Here is a 20,935-nt window from a genome sequence, read left to right on the forward strand (position 1 = left end):
TGAAGTCTGGTCCTGAAGATACAGTTGTGCGGTGATCTGAAAATCTACTTTTGCCTTCTCCGATTCAAAGAATACTTTCAAGATAACACTGAACAGTGCACTGATACACAGATACCCTCCCATCAACAACACAAGAAGAAGAACTCCACATGGACTCCTCCTGAGGGTCGAAATGACAGTCTGGACCTATACATAGAATGCTTCTGCCGACATGCACAGGCAGAAATTGTGGAAAAACAACATCGCTTGCCACAAAACCTAAGTCGTGCAGAATGCAATGCCATCCAGAGCCTCAGAAACAACCCTAACATTATAATCAAAGAGGCTGATAAAGGAGGTGCTGTTGTCATCATGAACAGGTGCGACTACCAAAAGGAGACTGTCAGACAACTCTCCAATACCAAATTCTACAGACCACTTTCCTCAGATCCCACTGAGGAATATATTAAGAAACTTCACCATCTACTCAGGACACTCCCTACACTAGCACAGGAACAAATCAACATACCCTTGAAGCCCCGACCAGGGTTATTCTATCTACTACCCAAGATCCACAAACCTGGAAATCCTGGATGCCCCATCATCTCTGGAATGGGCACTCTCCCTGAAGGACTATCTGGATATGTGGACTCCCCACTCAGATCCTACGCCACCAGCACTCCCAGCTATCTCTATAACACCACTTTTATCAATTCGAATATAAATATTCTACTTGCATTTCACTGTAGAGTATATAGAGCAGTATAAACAAGTCATTGTATGCAATTTTAGTTTGCACTGACTTTGCTAGTGCTTTTTATGAAGCCTTTTGTAAAACTAGACAAATATCTAGATGAGTTGTACTCCCTGGAAGACCTTTGTTGACTGTACCCCAGATTAAAACCACTGGCTTAGGAGACCTGTTTGGGCAGTAAAATGAGATATTCCATTAGCCAGTATTGGAGGAAGAGATCTGTTACCTTCCCCATCAATCAGAGATGTAAGTGGAGTGGAGAATTGTAAGCCCAATGGTCAGTCCTCATTTGGAGGTAGGTAATTTGGAGATCCAGGAAGACAATTATCTCCATAGTATGGTTGCTGGCAGAGAGATTATCTCAATAAACTAAACCTATGTTTGTGAAGCCTTTGAGGGATCTGAAGACAGTGGCTTTGGATAGGAGCAAGCAAGAAAATTCTCAGGAAAGGCAGACAATGAAGGAGAATCAAGAAGAAACCACAGCTGGCCAGTGAGAAAGCTGGGTCTGAAAAGGGAAACTGCAGGAGTGCACTAAGACAATGAGTTTGTGTGTCTGCCTGGAACATAAGCTCCAGGAGATATACCACCTATGCCTCCCTCCCTGCCCCCTAGTCACAACCTATGTAAAGAGTCTAGGTCAGAACAACTCCAATGAGACACTTTGCATCTTAAGCAAAGATCTCATAGAAGCCTTTTGGAATGTTCTGTTCCAGGGGAGTTTGGGTGCTTTATGAGTTGACTGAATTACAACATTGAGAAAAAAATGAAAGTGGACATGAGCGGCTGAAGGATCCAGACTCCACCAGTAATGGCACAGCTATGAGCTACATTGTGTTGTGTGGCTGATGCACTGCAGGAAGCAGTATCACTTGCAGTCACAGGGATTCCTGGTGCAGCTGAAACTGCTCAAAATCTGTGAGGCTGGACTCAAATAGCTGCCACTAGTGTCTAGGCTGCCATTTATCTAAGTGGTCTCTGCAATGCTTTTAGCAGTCTCCAGCTCCTAGCGTTCCTGCAGCACCTGGACTGCAAGCAATAAAGGGAGGAAAACAGAGGAGGATTTCCAGCTTCTCTGATGTTTTACGGGTGTACAGGGCTCCCTACAGCCACAGTCCCTCCCTGCTGCCTCTGCTCCTGCTTTTCTGTATCCAGCAACAAGTGTAAGTTGACTGTGGAGGTTCTGGGAATGGGGATAGGAGTTAGAGTTGTGGAGAAAAGGGGATTGTGAGCCTGCTGATCAGGGCTGGATTAATGCAGAGGCTTTAGGGGCTGGATTATAAACTGGCTAACTAACAGGTCTCAAAATGTAATTTGGAAATGGGGAATCATCACAGAGCAAGTGTGTTCCTAGGGGAATTGGTTCTTGGCCCTAAGATAGATAACATTTTTATCAATGACCTGGAAGAAAACATAAAATCATCACTAATAAAGTTTGGAGATGACACAAAAATTGGGGGAATGGTGAATAATAAAGAGGAGAGTTCAGAAATAGAGAGTAATCTTGATCACTAGGTAAACTGGGCTGAAGCCAACAATATTCATTTTAATACAGATAAATGTAAATGTAAATATATGTAGGAACAAGGAGTGTAGGCCATACCGAGAGGATGGAGGACTCTGTCCTGGGAGACAATGACTCTGAAAAAGATCTGGGGGTCATGGTGGACAATCAGCTGAACCTGAGCTCCCATTGGGATGCTGTGAACAAAAGGGCTACATATATATGTAAAAAGATGAATTCATATAAAGAATCTCAAGTAGAACTAGAGCAGTCAATTAATTTTTGTATTAGGTACTGGTGCGACTGCAACTGGAATGCTGTATCCGGTTCTGGTGTCCATAATTCAAGAAGGATATTGAATTAGAGGATTAGACAAAATTAGAACACATGCCTTATAGTGATGGACTCAAAGAGCGCAATCTATTTTGCTTAACAAAGAGAAGGATAAGGAGTGATTTGATCGCAATTTATAAATAGCCACAAGGGGAACAATATTTGACAATGGTCTAGTAAGAAAAGTATGACACAGTCCAATGGTTGGAAGTTGAAGCTAGGCAGGTTCAGACTGGAACATAATTTTGTAATGATGAGAGTAGTAATTATCTGTTGAAACAATTTACCAAGGAAGACAGTTTCCAGGAAAGCAGACAATAAAGAAGTATCAAGAAGATGCCAACGCTGGGTTTCAAAAGAGAAGCTGCAGTGCAAATAATACACAGCATTCAAATGTCTACTTTGAGTTAATTATCATGTTTTCATAACTGACAAGACACAATATCCTGTTTAAACCATTCCAGCTGTTTTCATTACAGACTAAGGGGGAACTGCACTGGAAATAGTCTGACTGCATCTCATCACCTGCCTGTGACACTGGGATCACTTGGCTTTTGTATTACTAGGTAAAAGGTTACCTCATTAGATGGTGTCTTCACAGGCTTCTTCAGAGTATAGGACACCTTGAGGTCTCTGGTCCTGCTTCCCTAAGTCCACCAAAAAGGGGAAGTTGATGTGGGGATATCTGAGCTTTGAGAGAAAGGAGATTTTAAGCCTGGTGGTGGCTGTCAGGTTGGAAGGGGAAGAGTTATAACCCCCAGGAAAAGTTATTCTGGGGCTTGCGTATATTTGTGTTCTCAGCCCTGGAGCTTGTGGTGGGAGAGGGTTTCAGAGCTGAGAGGCATTGCTGTGATCATGGGAGGGGTTTAACAGGGAGAAGAGGTGTTCTCAGCCTGAAAATGGGTGTTCCTAAGCCGGAGGCTGAGCTAGAGGGAGTTGCAGAGAGCCCAGGAGTGGGATGGCCTAGGCTGGCAAGGTTGAGTCTAAGGGAGAATGGAATGAATTCTTTTGGGGGGAGGATGGCATGATGTAGTGGGAGATGATGGGAGGAAATCTGGATTGTAGGTGGAGAGTTTGGGACTAGGAGAGAACCATGTAGGGGCCACGGAAGGATAAATTAAATCTTCTCCCATCCTGCGAAGTGCCCCAGTTCTTTATTCTGTAAAGGGGGATGGGGTGGAAGAGGGGACCAAGCAGCACTTTTTCCTCTGATGTCTCCACCAACCTTTCTTACCACTTTCAAACAACTTTCCTGTGATCTCTACCTCACTATCCCATTTCCCCCAACTTATAATACATGTCCACTACACAGTACTGGGCTGTCTGTAGACATCAAGACACCACAGTCGTGTTTTGTTTGTATGGAATTTATATCAATTACAATTCAGTTACGGTCACTAGCACCAATTTGTCTGTTGTACATGCACATGCTCATAAGAATTTGCACACTACTCATTCAAATCACTGGGGCATGTAGAGTGGCTGGACAGTTATTTTTCAGTAGGGTTTATGATTCTCCCCATAAAGAGGATGCGTTGGGTGGGTTTTTCAAGAATCATCATCAGGAAGGGCCTGTTGAATTTAATGGGAGGAGGAGGAGGAAATGTATCAGACAGCTGTATAATCTCCATCACAGTGATTGCTGCAGCCTCAGTACCATTCTCATGAACATCCATCAGGGTCTTGTGAACAACCTACAAGAAAATGAAGCAAAGATCACAATGTGAGTATAGAACATGGAGCAACATATGAGGATGAACTTTTAAACCAAATCTCAAGAAAATAAACTATTAAAACAAAACCAGAATAACTACAAGACTGAGTTCAATGGGTGTTTTTTCTATGTATATTTGGAAGGGTTAGGTCCAACTAATTTTTACAGATGGAACTGAACGAATCTCACCTCTTGTTCTCTGACCTCTTGAAGGGGGCTCCCTTAGAACACAACAGAAGAGTTTTCTCATCATCACAAACAGAGCTGGGTGAAGAATAGACAAGTTCATGGAGGATAGGTTCATCAGTGACTGCTAGACAAAATGGTCAGTGATGCAATCCTATGCTCTGGGCATCCCTAGCCTCTGACTGCCAGAAGCTGGGAGTGGATGACAGGGGATAGATAACTTGATGATTGCCTTTCTGTTCTTTCCTTCTAAAATACCTGGCACTGACCACTGTTGGAAGACCATTGGTCTGATCTAGTATGGCTGTGATTATGTTCTTATGTTTTGTTTTTTTGGCAAATTCAAAATGTTGAAAGTGTTTAATTTTGGACTGGACTAAAAAGAAATATTCAATTTTTTTGGCAAAATCAAAATGTTGAAAATAATTATTTTATGTTGAACAAAACATTTTGTTTAGGAAAATCAAATTTTCTTTTCTGATTTTGACCATTTTAAAAAATTATTCTGAATATTTTGTAAGCTAAAAGTAAAGGAAATTTTTAAACAAAAACTTGTTACAAACAAACAAAAACCCAAACCAAAGGGTTTGGTTTAGAAAAAAAGTTAACAAAATGTTTTGATTTTTATAAGAATTCCCTCCCCCAAAATGAATAGTTTGGCAAAATTAACACAATTTTGCAAAATGTTTCAGAGTTTCCAAATCTATATTTTTGCCAAAAGTTTCTGTTGAAAATGTTTATATAGCCCTGCTCACAAATAATCAATAGTATTATGCAGCAAAAAATTAGTTTTCAGAAGAAACCTGAAGACAGTTCAAGATGACTGGTGACAAATGATATAGGAGAGAAAGGAGCCAGGTAATTGAACCTCTTGTGTGGTTTTGCCTAATATATTTTTTATGTTGGGTAGTATGAATGGGTATTTCATAGTCCAAATGTTAATTTGTTCCTTTCACTTGAGACTTTTGACATACACTAAGAACTCTTTCTTCCTTGTCCCTAGTGAAACACAAAGGATTTTTTCCTTTTACTATCTCAGCGTGAGATTTTGCTACTCTTACTTTGAGTGGCACCACAATCCAGGGTCCCTGTGGCTACTCATGGAATAAAGTATTACTTAATGGGAGGAAAAGAATCAGGAACGGTGTTGAGGAAGGATAGTGCCACAAATCTTGTCTGTGACCTTGGGCGACTCACTTGGGGCTTCTCTATACTGTCTCGCAGGTCAAACTACTGTGGTGTGAATAGAGTGTGCACCAAAGTGCTGTGGTGTAACTCCCCCATGTGGAGGCTACAGACAGCAGCTAAAAGGTTCCCAGTTCACCTTAATGCAGTCCTATTTGTGGTCCCTGTTTGCAAACTACCATCATATGTCTTTACTCATGAATTATTTTATGTTAGCAATAGTTGACATTTCACTTGTGTGTGTGGCAGGCTGACAAAGGAAGTGCTGTCATCATCATGAATAAGTTGGAATATGAACAAGAGGCTGCTAGGCAGCTCTCTAACACCACATTCTACAGGCCATTATCCTCTGATCCCACTGAGGATTACCAAGAGAAACTACACCATCTGCTCAAAAAACTCCCTGAAAAAGCACAGGAACAGATCTGTACAGACACATGCCTAGAACCCTGACCAGGGGTATTTGCTAACCAAGATCCATAAACATGGAAATCCTGTATGCTCCATCATCTCAGGCATTGGCACCCTAACAGCAGGATTGTCTGGCTATGTGGATTCTCTCCTTAGGCCCTACGCTGCCAGCACTCCCAGCTATCTTCGAGACACCACTGACTTCCTGAGGAAGCTACAATCCAATGGTGATCTTCCAGAAAACACCATCCTGGCCACTACAGATGTAGAAGCCCTCTATACCAACATAGGGCCTGCGCTACCATTTAGGCAACCTAGGCAATGGCCTAGGGCACCAGAATTTTAGGGGGGTGCTATTTTGCTGGGGGGGGTGGCACGCGGGTCCGGTGGACCTACTGCAGTCATGCCGGCGGCAGGTCCACTGGAGCCTTTAGACCAGCGGACCACCCACCGGCATCACTGCAGCAGCTCCACTGGAGCCTTTCCAGCAGCGAACTGTCCACCAGCATGACTGCGGTAGGTCCATCGGGACTGCGGTGGGTGGTGAAATGGCCGTCTGCCTAAGGCGTCAGAGACCCTGGCGCCGCTCCTGCCAACATCCCACACCAGGATGGACTACAAGCCATCAGAAACAGTATGCCCGATAATGTTACAGCTAACCTGGTGGCTGAACTTTGTGACTTTGTCCTCACCCATAACTATTCCACATTTGAGGACAATATATACCTTCAAGTCAGCGGGACTGCTATGGGTACCTGCCTGGCCCCTCAGTATGCCAACATTTTTAAGGCCAACTTAGAACAACACTTTCTTAGCTTTCGATCCCTAATGCTTTTACTCTACTTGTGCTACCTTGATGACATCTTCATCATCTGGACCCATGGAGAGGAAGCCGTTGAGGAATTCCACCATAATTTCAACAATTTCCATCCCACCATAAACCTCAGCCTAGACCAATCCACGCAAGCAGTCCATTTCCTGGACACCACTGTGTTAATAAGTGATGGTCACATAAACATCACCCTATACCAGAAACCTACTGACTGCTTTACTGACCTACATGCCTCCAGCTTCTATCCAGGATACACCACATGATCCATTGTCTACAGCCAAGCTCAAAGATACAACCGCATTTGCTCCAATCCCTCAGACAGAGACAAGCACCTACAGGATCTCTATCAAGCATTCTTAAAACTACAATACCCACTTTCTGAAATGAAAAAACAGATTGACAGAGCCAGAAGAGTACCCAGAAGTCACCTACTACAGGACAGGCCCAACAAAGAAAATAATAGAACACCACTAACCTTCACCTTCAGCTCCTAACTAAAACTTCTCCAGTGCATCATGAAAGTTCTACAACCTATCCTGAAAGATGATCCCTCACTCTCACAGATCTTGGGAGACAGACCTGTCCTCGCTTACAGACAGCCCCCCAACCTGAAGCAAATACTCACCAGCAACCACAGACCACAGAACAAAAACACTAACCCAGGAACCTATCCTTGCAACAAAGCCCGATGCCAACTCTGTCCACATATCTATTCAAGTGACATCCTCATAGGACCTAATCACATCAGCCATGCCATCAGGGGATCGTTCACCTGCACATCTGCCAATGTGATATATGCCATCATGTGCCAGCAGTCCCCCTCTGCCATGTACATTGGCCAAACTGGACAGTCTCTACACAAAAAAATAAATGGACACAAATCTGACATCAGGAATCATAACATTCAAAAAACAGTAGAACACTTCAACCTCTCTAACCACTCAGGAACAGACTTAAAGGTGGCAATTTTGCAACAGAAAAACTTCAAAAACAGACTCCAATGCGAAACTGCTGAACCTGAATTAATATGCAAATTAGACACCATCAACTTAGGCTTGAATAGAGACTGGGAATGGCTGAGCCATTACACACACTGAATCTATTTCCCCATGTTAAGTATTCTCACACCTCTTGTCAAACTGTCTGTAATGGGCTATCTTGATTATCACTACAAAAGTTTTTTCTCTTAATTAGCCTCTTAGAGTTGGGAGAACAACTCTCACCTTTTTATGTTCTCTGTATGTGTATATATATATCTCCTTACTACATGTTCCATTCTATGCATCCGATGAAGTGGGCTGTAGCCCACGAAAGCGTATGCTCAAATAAATGTGTTAGTTTCTAAGGTGCCACAAGAACTCCTATGCTTTTCTCTGTACACCTCCTGGATGGTATTTACTTCTACATCAATGTCCTAGAAGATGAAGTGGGCTCAGAGTACCGCTCTATTAACTGTAATAGGCAAATTAATGCTTAATTCTAGAATATACACTAATTCGTGGCTTGTCCTCTCTATGTTGCTGGCAGTGAGTCTCTTTGCAATTACATCTTTGGAAGCAAGACTGGGTCATTTACAAATATTAAAATATAAGTCATAAGAGTAGACAAACTAGTTTAGCACCATCTCTATTTTACAAACTTACTTTCGACACCTTCAGTTTAGCTTTCTCTGTGATTCCAGACAAATCAGCTTCATCAGTGAATACATCGATCACACTCATTTTCTCAAACAGATCTTTCACATCAGAGGTACCAGATACAGAGAATGCTGGAAAGTACAGGTTGATTTCTCTGCTCAAAAAGAAACACAAAACTCTGTTAAAATGCTGTCAAATTTCTGGACACTTAAAGATTTGCAGTTTTATAACATATTATATTTGAGCATCTCAAATATCAGTGAATTTGCTTCACAATGCCACCGTCTGCTAGGTAAATATTATTGACCCATTTTACAGGTGGAATATCAGAGGCACCAAGAATTTACAATTCCAGAGTTTTATTTTTGTTTAGCTACATATGGACTCTCTGCGAGTTTTAGAAAACAATAGGATGGATTATTTACTCTAGTATAGAGAAAAGTAAACCATGTTATTTTATTTAGGTTGGATTGTCCCTACCTCTAACATGGCTGCTCGGGGGAATCCAGGAAAAGCAAGCGTTTGCGTACCTTGTGCGGACCATTAGGAGTACTCTAAAGTGACAAGACATCCTGTTTTTAAAGGGACAGTTCTGTATTTAAGCTCTCCTGCAGGTGTCTCAACTTTTTCTTAAAAACTGTTGTATCTGTTAAAGTTCCAGAGCAGATTGTTGCTTCTTAGAATCATAGAATATCATAGAATATCAAGGTTGGAAGGGACCTCAGGAGATCATCTAGTCCAACCCCCTGCTCAAAGCAGGATCAATCCCCAACTAAATCATCCCAGCCAGGGCTTTGTCAAGCCTGACTTTAAAAACCTCTAAAGAAGGAGATTCCTCCACCTCCCTAGGTAACCCATTCCAGTGCTATAGCATCCTCCTAGTGAAAAAGTTTTTCCTAATATCCAACCTAAACCTCCCCCACTGCAACTTGAGACCATTACTCCTTGTTCTGTCATCTGGTACCACTGAGAACAGTCTAGATCCATCCTCTTTGGAACCCCCTTTCAGGTAGTTGAAAGCAGCTATCAAATCCCTCCTCACTCCTTCTTCTCTTCCGGTGACTAAATAATCCCAATTCCCTCAGCCTCTCCTCATAAATCATGTACTCCAGCCCCTTAATCATTTTTGTAGCCCTCCACTGGACTCTTTCCAAGTTTTCCACATCTTTCTTATAGCGTGAGGCCCAAAATTGGACACAGTACTCACCAATGCTGAATAGAGGGGAATGATCACGTTCCTTGATCTGCTGGCAATGCTCCTACCTATACAGCCTGAAATGCCATTACCCTTCTTCGCAACAAGGGCACACTGTTGACTCATGTCCAGCTTCTCATTCACTGTAACCACTGGGTCCTTTTCTGCAGAATTGCTGCCTAGCTGCTCGGTCCCTCATCTGTAGCAGTGCATGGGATTCTTCTGTTGTAAGTGCAGGACTCTGCACTTGTCCTTGTTGAACCTCATCAGATTTCTTTTGGCCCAGTCCTCCAATTTGTCTAGGTCCCTCTGTATCCTATCCCTACCCTCCAGCCTATCTACCACTCCTTGACAATTTATGCTTAATTAATAAATCCAGAATTTTCCTCACACAACTTAAGTTTCTCCTGCTCAATATCTGCAGTGTAAGGCTCACCATATTTGTTCATCAGCCTCTGCATTATAGGCTTGATCCAGTTCCCATTGAAGGAAATTCTAAATCTTCCGTTAACTTCTCTGGTGCTGGAATAAGGCCTATTTCCTTTTGTGTAAGCTACCTCATTAGTGTCCCACATGACAACTTCCTGCTCAGTTCATCAACTTTCCATTCATCAAGATAATTTCCAGGTCTGAAACAGACCCTTTCAGAGTTCCCAGATATCATTTATAGAGCATTCAACTGGAAGACTTGAATGAGTATCAGGCAACTAAATATGTAAAGCAGATCAGCAGTTATCCATTAACTGAGTGTCTCGGGTACTGTAAAATGTCAAAGAAAAAAATTTTGTACTCCTAAGACCATGCACAGAATTGTGCAATATGCTGTCCTTCTTTAACTCCTTATTTAGATGGTAAAATTAAAGTGACCTGTGTTAGAGAGGTGGTGAACACTTATATCTCCTATTGACTATGTAGAAATAAGCAAGTGCTCAGAAAATGGCCTGCTAATGAGGCCACTTTTATTCAAGTGACTAAATATGGTGCCCAACTTTAACTACACAAATTGGACATTTTGGCTATAACTTTCATGGAAAGTTTTATCATCGTTAACAAGGGACTAGTATCAACCTGGGTGATCTCATAGACCTAACCACCTTGACAGTGTCCTTTAATTTAAAAAAAGCAGAGTTTTTTGTCTTAGATCCCAATCAGCATTTCATAGCCTGTATGTGTGTCATGTACCTATTTGTAGAACATCTTACCTTTAAAGAAAATATAGTTGACAAGAACCATTACAGTGGGCGAATCAAGATACTTGACCAAGTTGGCAATTTTCCCATGAGTTTTCTTCTGTATGTAATCATTGATCTGTTTCTCAGCTACTGCAAAATTCTGGAAGTTACTAGGAAAAGTTTCAGACTCATACAGACTTTTGACTTCAGCCAAAAACTTCTCTAGTAGTGTCAGTTGATCATCTACAAAAAGGGCATTTCCAATATTCAGCTGGATCTCACTGTCAGGACGGTTTAACATGTGGATGAGATGATGAAAACCTTCATGTATCTCCCTCTCCTCAATCTCTGTCGGGTTAAAGCAGAGTCCTTTGTGAATTTGACTTAGAGTGGTTGACTTGGCACCTAATGTCAGCATTGCAAAGGCAGTGGAGATGCTTAGAGGAGAGAAGAAAATATTCTTGTCAGCTGCTTCTGATTTAATCTGCTTGTAGAATCTAAATGCAAAGTCAGCATTGCTAGGAGCTAGTTTGAGAAAGGTCATAATTTCAGTTACAACATTGCCTCCAACTGAGGTAAGCTGCTGTGGGGGATTAATATCTGTCTGACCATCCTGATCATTGTGATGGTCAGGTACGTGATGAGGCTGGACAACAGCATGAAGCCCAACAAGTAACACACACAGACAGAGGATGGACTCCATTTTCCTTTGGAACTTTTCCCTTGAAAAAACAAAAGAATGGAATAGTCATTAGTCATGGAAATGTTCCCACCTTCCCTGTGCTATTTGTGATCCAATGGTTATTTTTCTCTCTCTCCTCAAGGCAAGTCCACCTCCCTCCAGCCAACTGGGACATTATGGGGGGAAAGGGAGTGGGGCTGACCAGATAGTCACAGGGGTTGGGAGACCAGGCCATGTTGGGAATCAGAGGAAGGAAAAAGGAAGATCTGGTAGAAGAAGACTCTGGGCTGGATTCTTCAGTTAGCACCATCCTCTTTATGCTGCTCAGAGATCCCCCACCTTAGAGTAGAAGTGTTTTGTTGAGGGAGGAAGTTATAAAAGATGGTGGGATGAGAGCAGGCTGGGAGAGATTTTAGCAGAATCAAGATCCACTATGATGTTCCTCTGCTGCTGTAAGATGAATTAGGGAGCTTATGTCCATGGCACAAATTGGAGCTGCACTTTTTGCAGGTATAACTTCTGCTGGGGCTTGACAGCAACAATCAGGAACTGGAACCAGTTCCTTGATAGTCCCCTCGACTCCACGACACATGCACACACTTCAACGTGTTGCAGTAGAATCTGGATCCAAATGGCAATATGGCCTGCTATCTAAAGCTGGAAAAAGTTTATAGGGAAGGGCCCTGTCTGACACATCAAAACTAAGTTACCCATCCCTGACTTTCAGTACTGTAATTTGGTGACCTTTAGCAAAAGAGGATATCAAATGGTCCTGAGCTTTCTGTAGTGTCATAATAACAGGCATAAATCAGCTCTAAAGTTTCTTCACGTGTCGGAAACTTAGGGATTTGCCCTTTTTTGTTTTTTATGTTGTCCCTTCTTTTTTCTGTTTCTAACTGTCCCTAGGTAACAGGTTTCCTGTTAGGCTTCAACTCAACCAGCTAGCATATGCTAAAGACCAACTTGCTTCGCTAATGCTAGAGTTTTAAACCATGTTAAAATGTGTTTGCTAGAGCTGGTTGAAAGTTTTCGGGTGGAACATTTTTCCACTAGAAAATGCTGATTCATCAAAATAGAAATGTTCCAAAGGATTATATTTCATTTAGAAAAGAAGTTTCACTGAGAAAACAAATAAAAAGTGTTTTTAAAATTTCTATTCTATATTTATATTTTGCATTGTTTTCATTTCTTTTATGCTTGTAAGATTGTTTTGTATTTTATTTTATGTTCATATTATTTTATAAAACAATATAAGTTAAAATAAAAACAATGTAAAAGAAACTAATTCCAAAAAGTCAAAATGGAAACAAAATCTTTTAATTTTATCAAAATGAAACATTTCAGATGACCAAAAATAATTTTTTTGTGGGGAGCAAAACTTTGTTTCATTGGAAAATTTAAACTTTTGATTTTTTGTTCCGATTCAGAACCATTTTTTTTTGAATGTCAGAATTTTCTGCAGAAGGGAAAATCCTAGTTTCCACAACTCTAGTGTCGGCTAATGCATTCTAGGAAATCCCACACATTTTTGGTGTACTCAGGCCATATCTTAACACACTAGATTAATCTAGTCCCAAATGTTCCCAACAATTTTTTTTTAAATGCCTTCATTCAAAGACTGTTTCCACTAGCACACCAATTTCTGCTGGCTCACTGGGGTCTTAAGAAAGGCTCCACTCACAGGATAAATGTAATAGGTATAGTGAACAAAGTCACTCATACTTAAATGAAATTCTATACAATCAACTGCATTTCACACAGTGAATATGAGTTCAAAGCCTCTTTTGAAAAATTATGGCAGTACTTAGAGTACAATCAGAAGGATCCTGCTGGATGCATCTAATCTGCACAGCTCCTTGCCTTTTGTTTATATTGACTTAACATTATTAGGCTGAGTGTCCACTATTAAACATTAAACAGAGCAAACAGAATTTATTAGCAAGGATGCAGAGCAAACAGTGATTAAACTGCTTTTCTGGCATGGAGGGTCAAATGCCCACTGTCCACCCACATGGTGGAGAATAGAGCCAAAACCTATGGCAGGAGGTAGCAGGGGGCCACATGGAGGGTACTGGTTACTGTGCTGTTTGCTTGCCTCACCCCTCCAAACCTGTGGAAACCTCTATATAGAAAGACTACATGATTAGAGCACAATAGAAAGAGGACATGTGTGCCTAGGAAGAGCTGATGTACACAATGTGTCTCTTGGAGAGAGACTAACGCTAGCAAAACCCCACAGTTACACTGCTGTTTGGATCAGCATTAACTCCCAGCAGAGAGGATCAGAAAGTACAGTCATGGTGGGAAGCCAATGACAGTGCAGCATTGGAAATGTCTATGATTCTAGAGGCAAAAAATGGGCCATGGAATGAAGGAAGGAAAATCAAATCAACCATGGACCAGGGGAAATTAATAGTAATGAATACAAATCAGAGGCTTGGAATTGTAAAAAATAAGTTTAGAAAGGAAGCCAAAGGACACAAGGAGAAATCTGTGGCCAGCATAGTTAAGGAGGATCAGAAAGAATTTAAATATATTTGGAATAGAAAGAAACCTGAGAATGGTATTTGTCCATTTGTAGATGGAAACGGTAGAATTTACCAATAAAATGCAGAAAAGGCAGATGTCTTCAATAAATACTTCTGTTCTGTATTGTGGGTCATGGGGAAGCAGATGATGTAGTTATGTCATATGATGATGATAACACTCTTACCACTCCATTAGTTTTTCAGGAGGATATTAGACAGCAGCTACTAAAATTATAAAATTTTAAATCAGTAGGTCCAGTACCGTGTATCTAAGAATTTTAAAAGAGCTATCTGAGGAGCTTCCTGGACCATTAATGTTGAATATCAATGAGTCTTAAACCAGTGGGGAAGTTCCAGAAGACCAGTAGAAAGCTAATGTGCCAGTATTTAAAAGTCATAAATGGGATGACCTGGTTAATAATAGCCTTTCAATCTGACATTAATCCCAGGCATGATAACGGACAGGCTAATACATGGCTTGACTAATAAAGATTAAAGGAAGGTAATACAATTAATGCTAATTAGCATGGCTCTATGGACAATAGATCATGTCAAACTAACTTGATATCTTTTGTTGATGAGATTACAAGTTTGGTTGATAAAGGTAATAGTGTTAATGCATCTGACGAAGTGGGTATTCACCCATGAAAGCTCATGCTCCAATACCTCTGTTAGTCTATAAAGTGCCACAGGACTCTCTGCTGCTTTTACAGATCCAGACTAACACGGCTACCCCTCTGATATTTATCAATAATTGTGGTTGTGAAACCCTCATCAATTTATTGTTTTGTCATTATGGCCCCTAATTCCCTATTGTTTGCCTGTATAATCTCTGTCTGGTTCTTTAATTGTTTCTGTCTGCTGTATAATTAATGTTGCTAGGTGTAAGTTAATTAGGGTAGTGGGATATAATTGGTTAAAGATTTTTGTTACACTATGTTAGGATTGGTTAGTAAAATTTTAGTACGATAATTGGTTAAAGTATAGCTAAACAAGACTCAAATTTCACTATATAAACTGGGGTCCAAAAGGAAGTTATTTGGGAACCAACTCCAGGACACAGCGCCAAAGTCAGAACTGCCAGACCTCAACACTCTGCCAATGACACCGGGCAGAAACTGGAGTCCCCCTGTAGGGGACCCCGGAAGACATTGTTACGGTTTAAGCTAGGGCCTACGCTTTCTCAAGGAGAGGTTATTAGCTGGCAGAAGTTGCTAGCAGCTGCTGCTTCTAACCAGTTAAAACTGCCCTGTGTGGGAAGCCTCGGTGTTTTGGGGAACTGCAGAAAGTCTGCAGAAAGTCCCTGGCCTGAGGCCAAGGGAGGCGGCCATTGCTGATGGAAAGTCCCTTATTGCATATGTAAAGGCTAGTTTGCATGCTATTAGCATGATGCTATAATTGCTAAGGGCTAGAGCTTGCGCATCGAACTTCGCACCTGACTGAGCTGTTCTGATGTTGGACTCCCCAAGCCAGTGGCAGCAACGCGTGGAGTTCCCGTTGCGGGTGTGTCACTTAACCTTCATTAAAGCCAATTAATTCACCTGTGTGTGTGGGCCTCATCCTTGCAGAGCATCCAGGCACGCAACACCTCCTAATGGACCTGATCCTGAGTGGCCATCAAGAAAAGTTCATCTGTTTTATTGGGAGTGGTGAGCACTGTATGTGTAGCAGGTGCTCTCAGTTTTTGGTAATTGTTAGTAAACAAAGGTTATGTAGTATATTACTGTGTAAGGCTCTTTCACTGGTAAAAGACCCCATAGACCCGCAAAAGATTAATCCCTGAGTCCACAGGGAAAGGGTGTTTGCTGGAGCCTACGGGGGCTGGTAAAGTTAGGTGCTTTTCACCCTAGGAACTGGGAAAGGGTGGGTGCCCTTGAGTGTCAGTAATAAAGAATTTGTGCAGGTAACAGACCCTGACAGCAAATAAATAAATGGATATTGAGGTTTTCTTTAAATCTGTAGCTTTAAAGAAAGTAACGTTACCAAGCTCTTCAAGTTGTCTGTGCTGTTTAACTAAAACCCATGTATCTGTTAAAGTTCCAGAGCAGATGGTTGTTTCTTGACAATTTACACTTAATTAATAAATCCAGTATTTTCGTTGCACAACTTAAGTGTCCCCATGGTGGCTGCAGTGTAGGGAGGTTGCCGTTGCTGTTGCTGGGGAAAACTGCAGGGAGAAAGGCTGCGGTCAGTCTCTGAGTGGAAAGACTTGAAGTAGAACCCAGAGAGGGAGGAAGCCATATATCTAAGAAGAAACCCAGGGAAACAGCAGCAGAGAGGTAGGACTGTACAAGGACTGTGACTACTTATTACAGGGTCTCTGGGCTGGAACTGGGTGTAAAGGGCAGGCCGGGATTCCCTGCAGAGTGGCACCGAGCATTGGAGAGGTCAGCCAGACAGCTGCTCTGGAAAGACTGTGAATTCCCTGGAAGGGGAGGACTTCAGTGATGTGGCCAGAGGGCCAAGCCATGAAGAGGACACTGCAGATCCTGGAGAGAGCAGGGCTTCAGAGCAAGACGAGGCAGGAGAAGACACTGCTGAAGGGGGATTACAAGATGGCTGATTTAATCCAGGATGGCCAGCAGGAGACGCCACCAGTGGTGAGTGAACCCTATGACAGATCTTAATATATTTTCTCTCAGAATACATTATGATACAATTATTACTACAGTTATGTTTATTCAGATTCTGAAATAACATGACTTTTTCATGCAGGCAGTGCAGATGGGGATGTACATTCCACTTTTGGTGACTTCTGAATGCTTAACTACCTGTATATCTCTCAGTCATATCATTGTTAGATATGGGAGCTTAATCATTGCCTTAATTTTGTTTTTGGCATTTAAAACAAGCTTCCAAAATCAGTATACAGAAAAGGCTGTCACCTGTAGTGCTAAAAGGTAACTTTGACATGACTGAAATAATCCCATACAATAAAGTGAGCATAACATAGATAATATGAGTTCAAAGTCTCCTACGACAAGTTACTATAGCACTTACTATACATTCATGTGAGTCCCGCTATGTCCATCTCATCAGCGCTGCTGCTTGCCCTTAATGCTGAACAGTATCAAGTTCAATGTCCACTATTAAACATTAAACAAATCAAATAAGAATCACTTGCGAGACTGCAATGCAAACACTGAGGAAGCTATTTGTTGTGAACATCTAAGGACACAACATCTGTACCTGCTGCCCATCCGGGCAGTGGCCACTGGAGCCAAGGTAGGGAAATAGTCCTGGGGTGGTCCACATGCAGGGTTGTTTGCTGTTCCTGTGTCCACAGAATTCTGGCAAAGCAAGAGTTTTGTCTTTTCCCCAGTATGGAAGCATGGCAAATTGGTTAAAACGATAACTAAAAATAGCATAATAAACTTTCTGGAAGATCAAGATATGATAAGATATAAGTGGCTTCGTTTCTGCAAAGGAAATCTTGTCTCGTCTCTTAAAACTTCTTTGAACATGTCAATAAAATAGTGGAATAAAAGAGGCTGACAAAATGTGTTTAGATTCCCAAAGGCCTTCAACAAGGCTTTCAACTTTTCTTTTGAAAGAAGCTAAGTAATTCTGGGGTGAGAGGCAAAACATTGTCATTGATCAAAAACTGCCTAGGTGACAAAAATCAAAGAGTGGGATGAAATGGTCAACTTCAATCACTGCTAAAGATTAATGGTGGGTGCCTCAAAGTTCTGCACTAGATCCCAGAACCCCGGGGCCACAGTGCTGATAAGGCCCTACTGGGTCCCAGCCGCCAAAAGGGAGGAAATCAAAGCCAAAGTGAAGAGACTGTTAGAATTAGGGGTCATTGAGGGATCACAGAGTCAGTAGTTCAGCCCGATCATGCTGGTGCCCAAACCCGATGGTAACACAACGTTCTCCAATGACTTTCACTGACTGAACAAGGTATCCCACTGTGATGCATACCCTATACTCGGCATAGATGAGTTAGTTGACCTACTGGGCAGTGCCTGATTCCTGACCACTCTGGATTTGACAAAGGGGTATTGGCAGATCCCTCTAGCCAAAGAATCAAAATAAAAGATTGCTTTCTCCACACCAGAAGGTCCATTTCTGTACACTGTTCTCCCCTTTGGGCTGCATGGGTCCCCAGCCACCTTCCAGGGCCTCACGGACAAGCTGTTGTGCCCCCATGCCAGTTACGCCACCACATACCTGGACAATGTGATCATCTATACCCCAGACTGGGAGACTCACCTGGGAAAGGTGGGCGCGGTGCTTAACACCCTAGGGCAGGCCAGCCTCACAGCCAATCTGGCCAAGTGTGGCATAGGGCTAGCGGAAGCCAACTACCTTGGATACATCACAGGAAGAGGCGTAGTAAAGCCCCAACTAAATAAGCTGGAGGCTATCCAAAATTGGCCTTGGCCAAACTGGAAAAAACAAGTCTGAGTGTTCCTAGGTGTAGCAGGGTACTACTGGTGATTTATCCCCCACTTTGCCACCAGGGCAAGTCCTCTGAAAGACCTGGTAAAGGCCTGGGGCCCTGCCACGGTGAGATGGACCAATGCAGTGGAGGGGGCGTTCACAGACCTGCGGACAGCCCTCTGCAGTAACCCTGTGCTCATAGCCCCAGACTTTAATAAAGAATTCATTTTACAGATCGATGCATCCAAAGTGGTGTTGGGGGCTGTCCTGTCACAGCTGGTCAGAGAGGACAAACATCCAATCCTTTATCTTAGCAGAAAACTCCTTCCGAGAGAACAAAAATATGCAGTAGTAGAGAAGGAGTGCTTCGCCATCAAGTGGGCCGTGGAAACTCTATAATATTACCTGCTAGGCTGGTGATTTGTCCTCGTGACCAACCATGCCCCCCTCCAATGGATGCAATGGAACAAAGAAAAGAATGCAATGGTCACCAGGTGGTTCTTGTCTCTCCAACTGTTCCACTTCAGCATTCCACACAGGGCTGGAAGCCTCCACAGCAATTCAAATGGCTTGTCATGGGTACATTGTCTGATGACCCAAGTTGCCCAACCTCATAGTGTTGAGTGAGGGGAGGGATGTGTGATGGGGTCAGGCCAGACAGCTACAGGAAAGTACTGAAGGCAGATATATTAGCCCCAGGATAAGCAGGTCCCTTTTCCCTTGGTAGCTGAACAGGGGTTACTCTAGGTTAATTAGGACACCTGGGGCCAATCAATGGTCTTCCAGATCCTGTTAAAAGCCTCCCCTCCAGCCAGAGAAGCCTCAGAAATAGGAGCTTAGGGAGGAAGATGAGCTACTGGAGATCTGGGCAGTGCAGATACTGACAAGCATTTGGAGAGAAGCTACACAGATACAGAGGCAAAGGGTGGGAGAATCCCTGTCCAAAAGTACGTACGGCCCTTCCAGGCCCCGGAGGTGTGAGGGAAGAGACCGTGCCAGAGGGGAGAGACTGAATTGGGTGTCTGGTCTGTTGCCACCAGGTCCAGAGGGGCTACCAGAGACTGAGAGGCTTCCCTGCCCCTCCCTCTTCCACCCAGAGGTGTGGGGAAAATCCTAAATGAAAAGAGAAGTAGCCCAGTCCGCCTCTAAAGGGAAGCGTGGGACCCACCGAGGCGGAGAGGAAGCTCTGTCACACTTAGTTTTAGTCTGAAGTTGCCTAGCTTCAGTTTCAAGTCATTAGAACTAATTATACCTTGTGCACTAGATTAAATAGCCCGCTACTATCAGAAATCATCTTTCCATGTAAGTACTTATGATCAAGTCATCACATAACTGTCTCTTTGCTCAGCTAAAAAGATTGTGCTTCTTTAGTCTCTCGCGGTAAGGCGAGCTTTCCAGCCCTCAACTTCTTATTGTTTGAAGAGCTAAACTTTTCTATTTTGTTTTCAGTATTTTACTTCTTTCTTTTCCCACAATAAGCTATTGACCCCTTCTATAGGAGTGAGCTCTGTGTATATTTTCATAGAGATTTCAAAAGTGTGCTTATTAGGACACACCAAATGTACAGCCTAAGGGTAAGCTCCTAGTGTCTGCTCTGTAAGTGTGTGCATGTCTGCACTAGTCAAGTATGGCTGGGAAGATAGGTGGGATAATTTGCACTGCACACCAGTTTGGAAGTTACTATTATTTTTAAACTGCAAAATCTTGCAATCAAGAGGATGGGATATAGTCACTGTATTCCAACTGCCGCTGCAACAAAATATGCAAGAGTCTGTCTGGGACATGCAGTAAAGTACTTATGCTTTTTTTTTTAACTTATGGTTAAACTTGGGTTTATGTTACTTTACATAAAGTACCTAATGGACTACAGAAATCTTACCAGCATGTTTTAGCAATGCAAGAAAAAGTCTTTATTCTGGTGCCAGAGTTCTGATATGCTAAAACTGTGTGATCCATATATCACAGGGGTTCTCAAACTGGGGGTCAGGACCCCTCAGTGGGTCATGAGGTTATTACCTGGGAGGGTTGTGAGCTGTCAGCCTCCACCCCCAACTCCACTTTCCTCGAGCATTTATAATAGTGTTAAATGTATAAACAAGCGTTTTTAATTTATAAGGGGGGGTTGCATTCAGAAGCTTGCTATGTGAAAGGGATCACCAATACAAAGGTTTGAGAACCACTGATATATCACATATAGTCACAGATCTATGTTGAGCTGCATATGAACACGTATAATGATTAGCTGTGTCTTTGTCAAGCATTTGTGATCTCCATAGACATATTGTAACTGATAATTAAGTGCAACTGAGTCTGAACAACAGTTTATTTTTCAGGAATGGAAAGTCAGTGGAAATATAATTTACTGAGGCTACTTCCATCCTCCGGAGCTATACACTATTTCACTATGTCAGCACAGAGCTGTCAAAGCCAGGGAGCT

General features: G+C 42.4%; 2 protein-coding genes across 2 annotated transcripts in view; both read right to left on the bottom strand.

Moving 5' to 3' along the window:
- LOC127051761 (alpha-1-antiproteinase 2-like) overlaps nt 1-20,935 on the bottom strand; it is a 298,892-nt gene that overhangs the window by 61,200 nt on the left and 216,757 nt on the right. The window lies entirely within an intron of this gene.
- LOC127052411 (alpha-1-antitrypsin-like) lies at nt 3,176-11,605 on the bottom strand. Its single transcript, XM_050956008.1, has 3 exons — nt 10,986-11,605; nt 8,542-8,689; nt 3,176-4,264 (listed from the first exon to the last, which is right to left on the bottom strand). The coding sequence occupies exons 1-3, from the start codon at nt 11,603-11,605 to the stop codon at nt 4,061-4,063; spliced, it is 972 nt and encodes a 323-aa protein (XP_050811965.1). The 3' UTR covers nt 3,176-4,060.

This window comes from Gopherus flavomarginatus, chromosome 5, assembly GCF_025201925.1.
Source record: "Gopherus flavomarginatus isolate rGopFla2 chromosome 5, rGopFla2.mat.asm, whole genome shotgun sequence".
NCBI classification, from domain to species: domain Eukaryota; kingdom Metazoa; phylum Chordata; order Testudines; family Testudinidae; genus Gopherus; species Gopherus flavomarginatus.

Coding starts and splice junctions, on each gene's coding strand:
- LOC127052411 (XM_050956008.1), bottom strand. CDS start 11,605: ATGGAGTCCATCCTCTGTCTGTGTGTGTTACTTGTTGGGCTTCATGCT. Junction 8,690..10,985: donor AAAATTGCCAACTTGGTCAA/GTATCTTGATTC, acceptor CTTTTTGAGCAG/AGAAATCAACCTGTACTTTC. Junction 4,265..8,541: donor CTAAACTGAAGGTGTCGAAA/GTAAGTTTGTAA, acceptor ATTTTCTTGTAG/GTTGTTCACAAGACCCTGAT.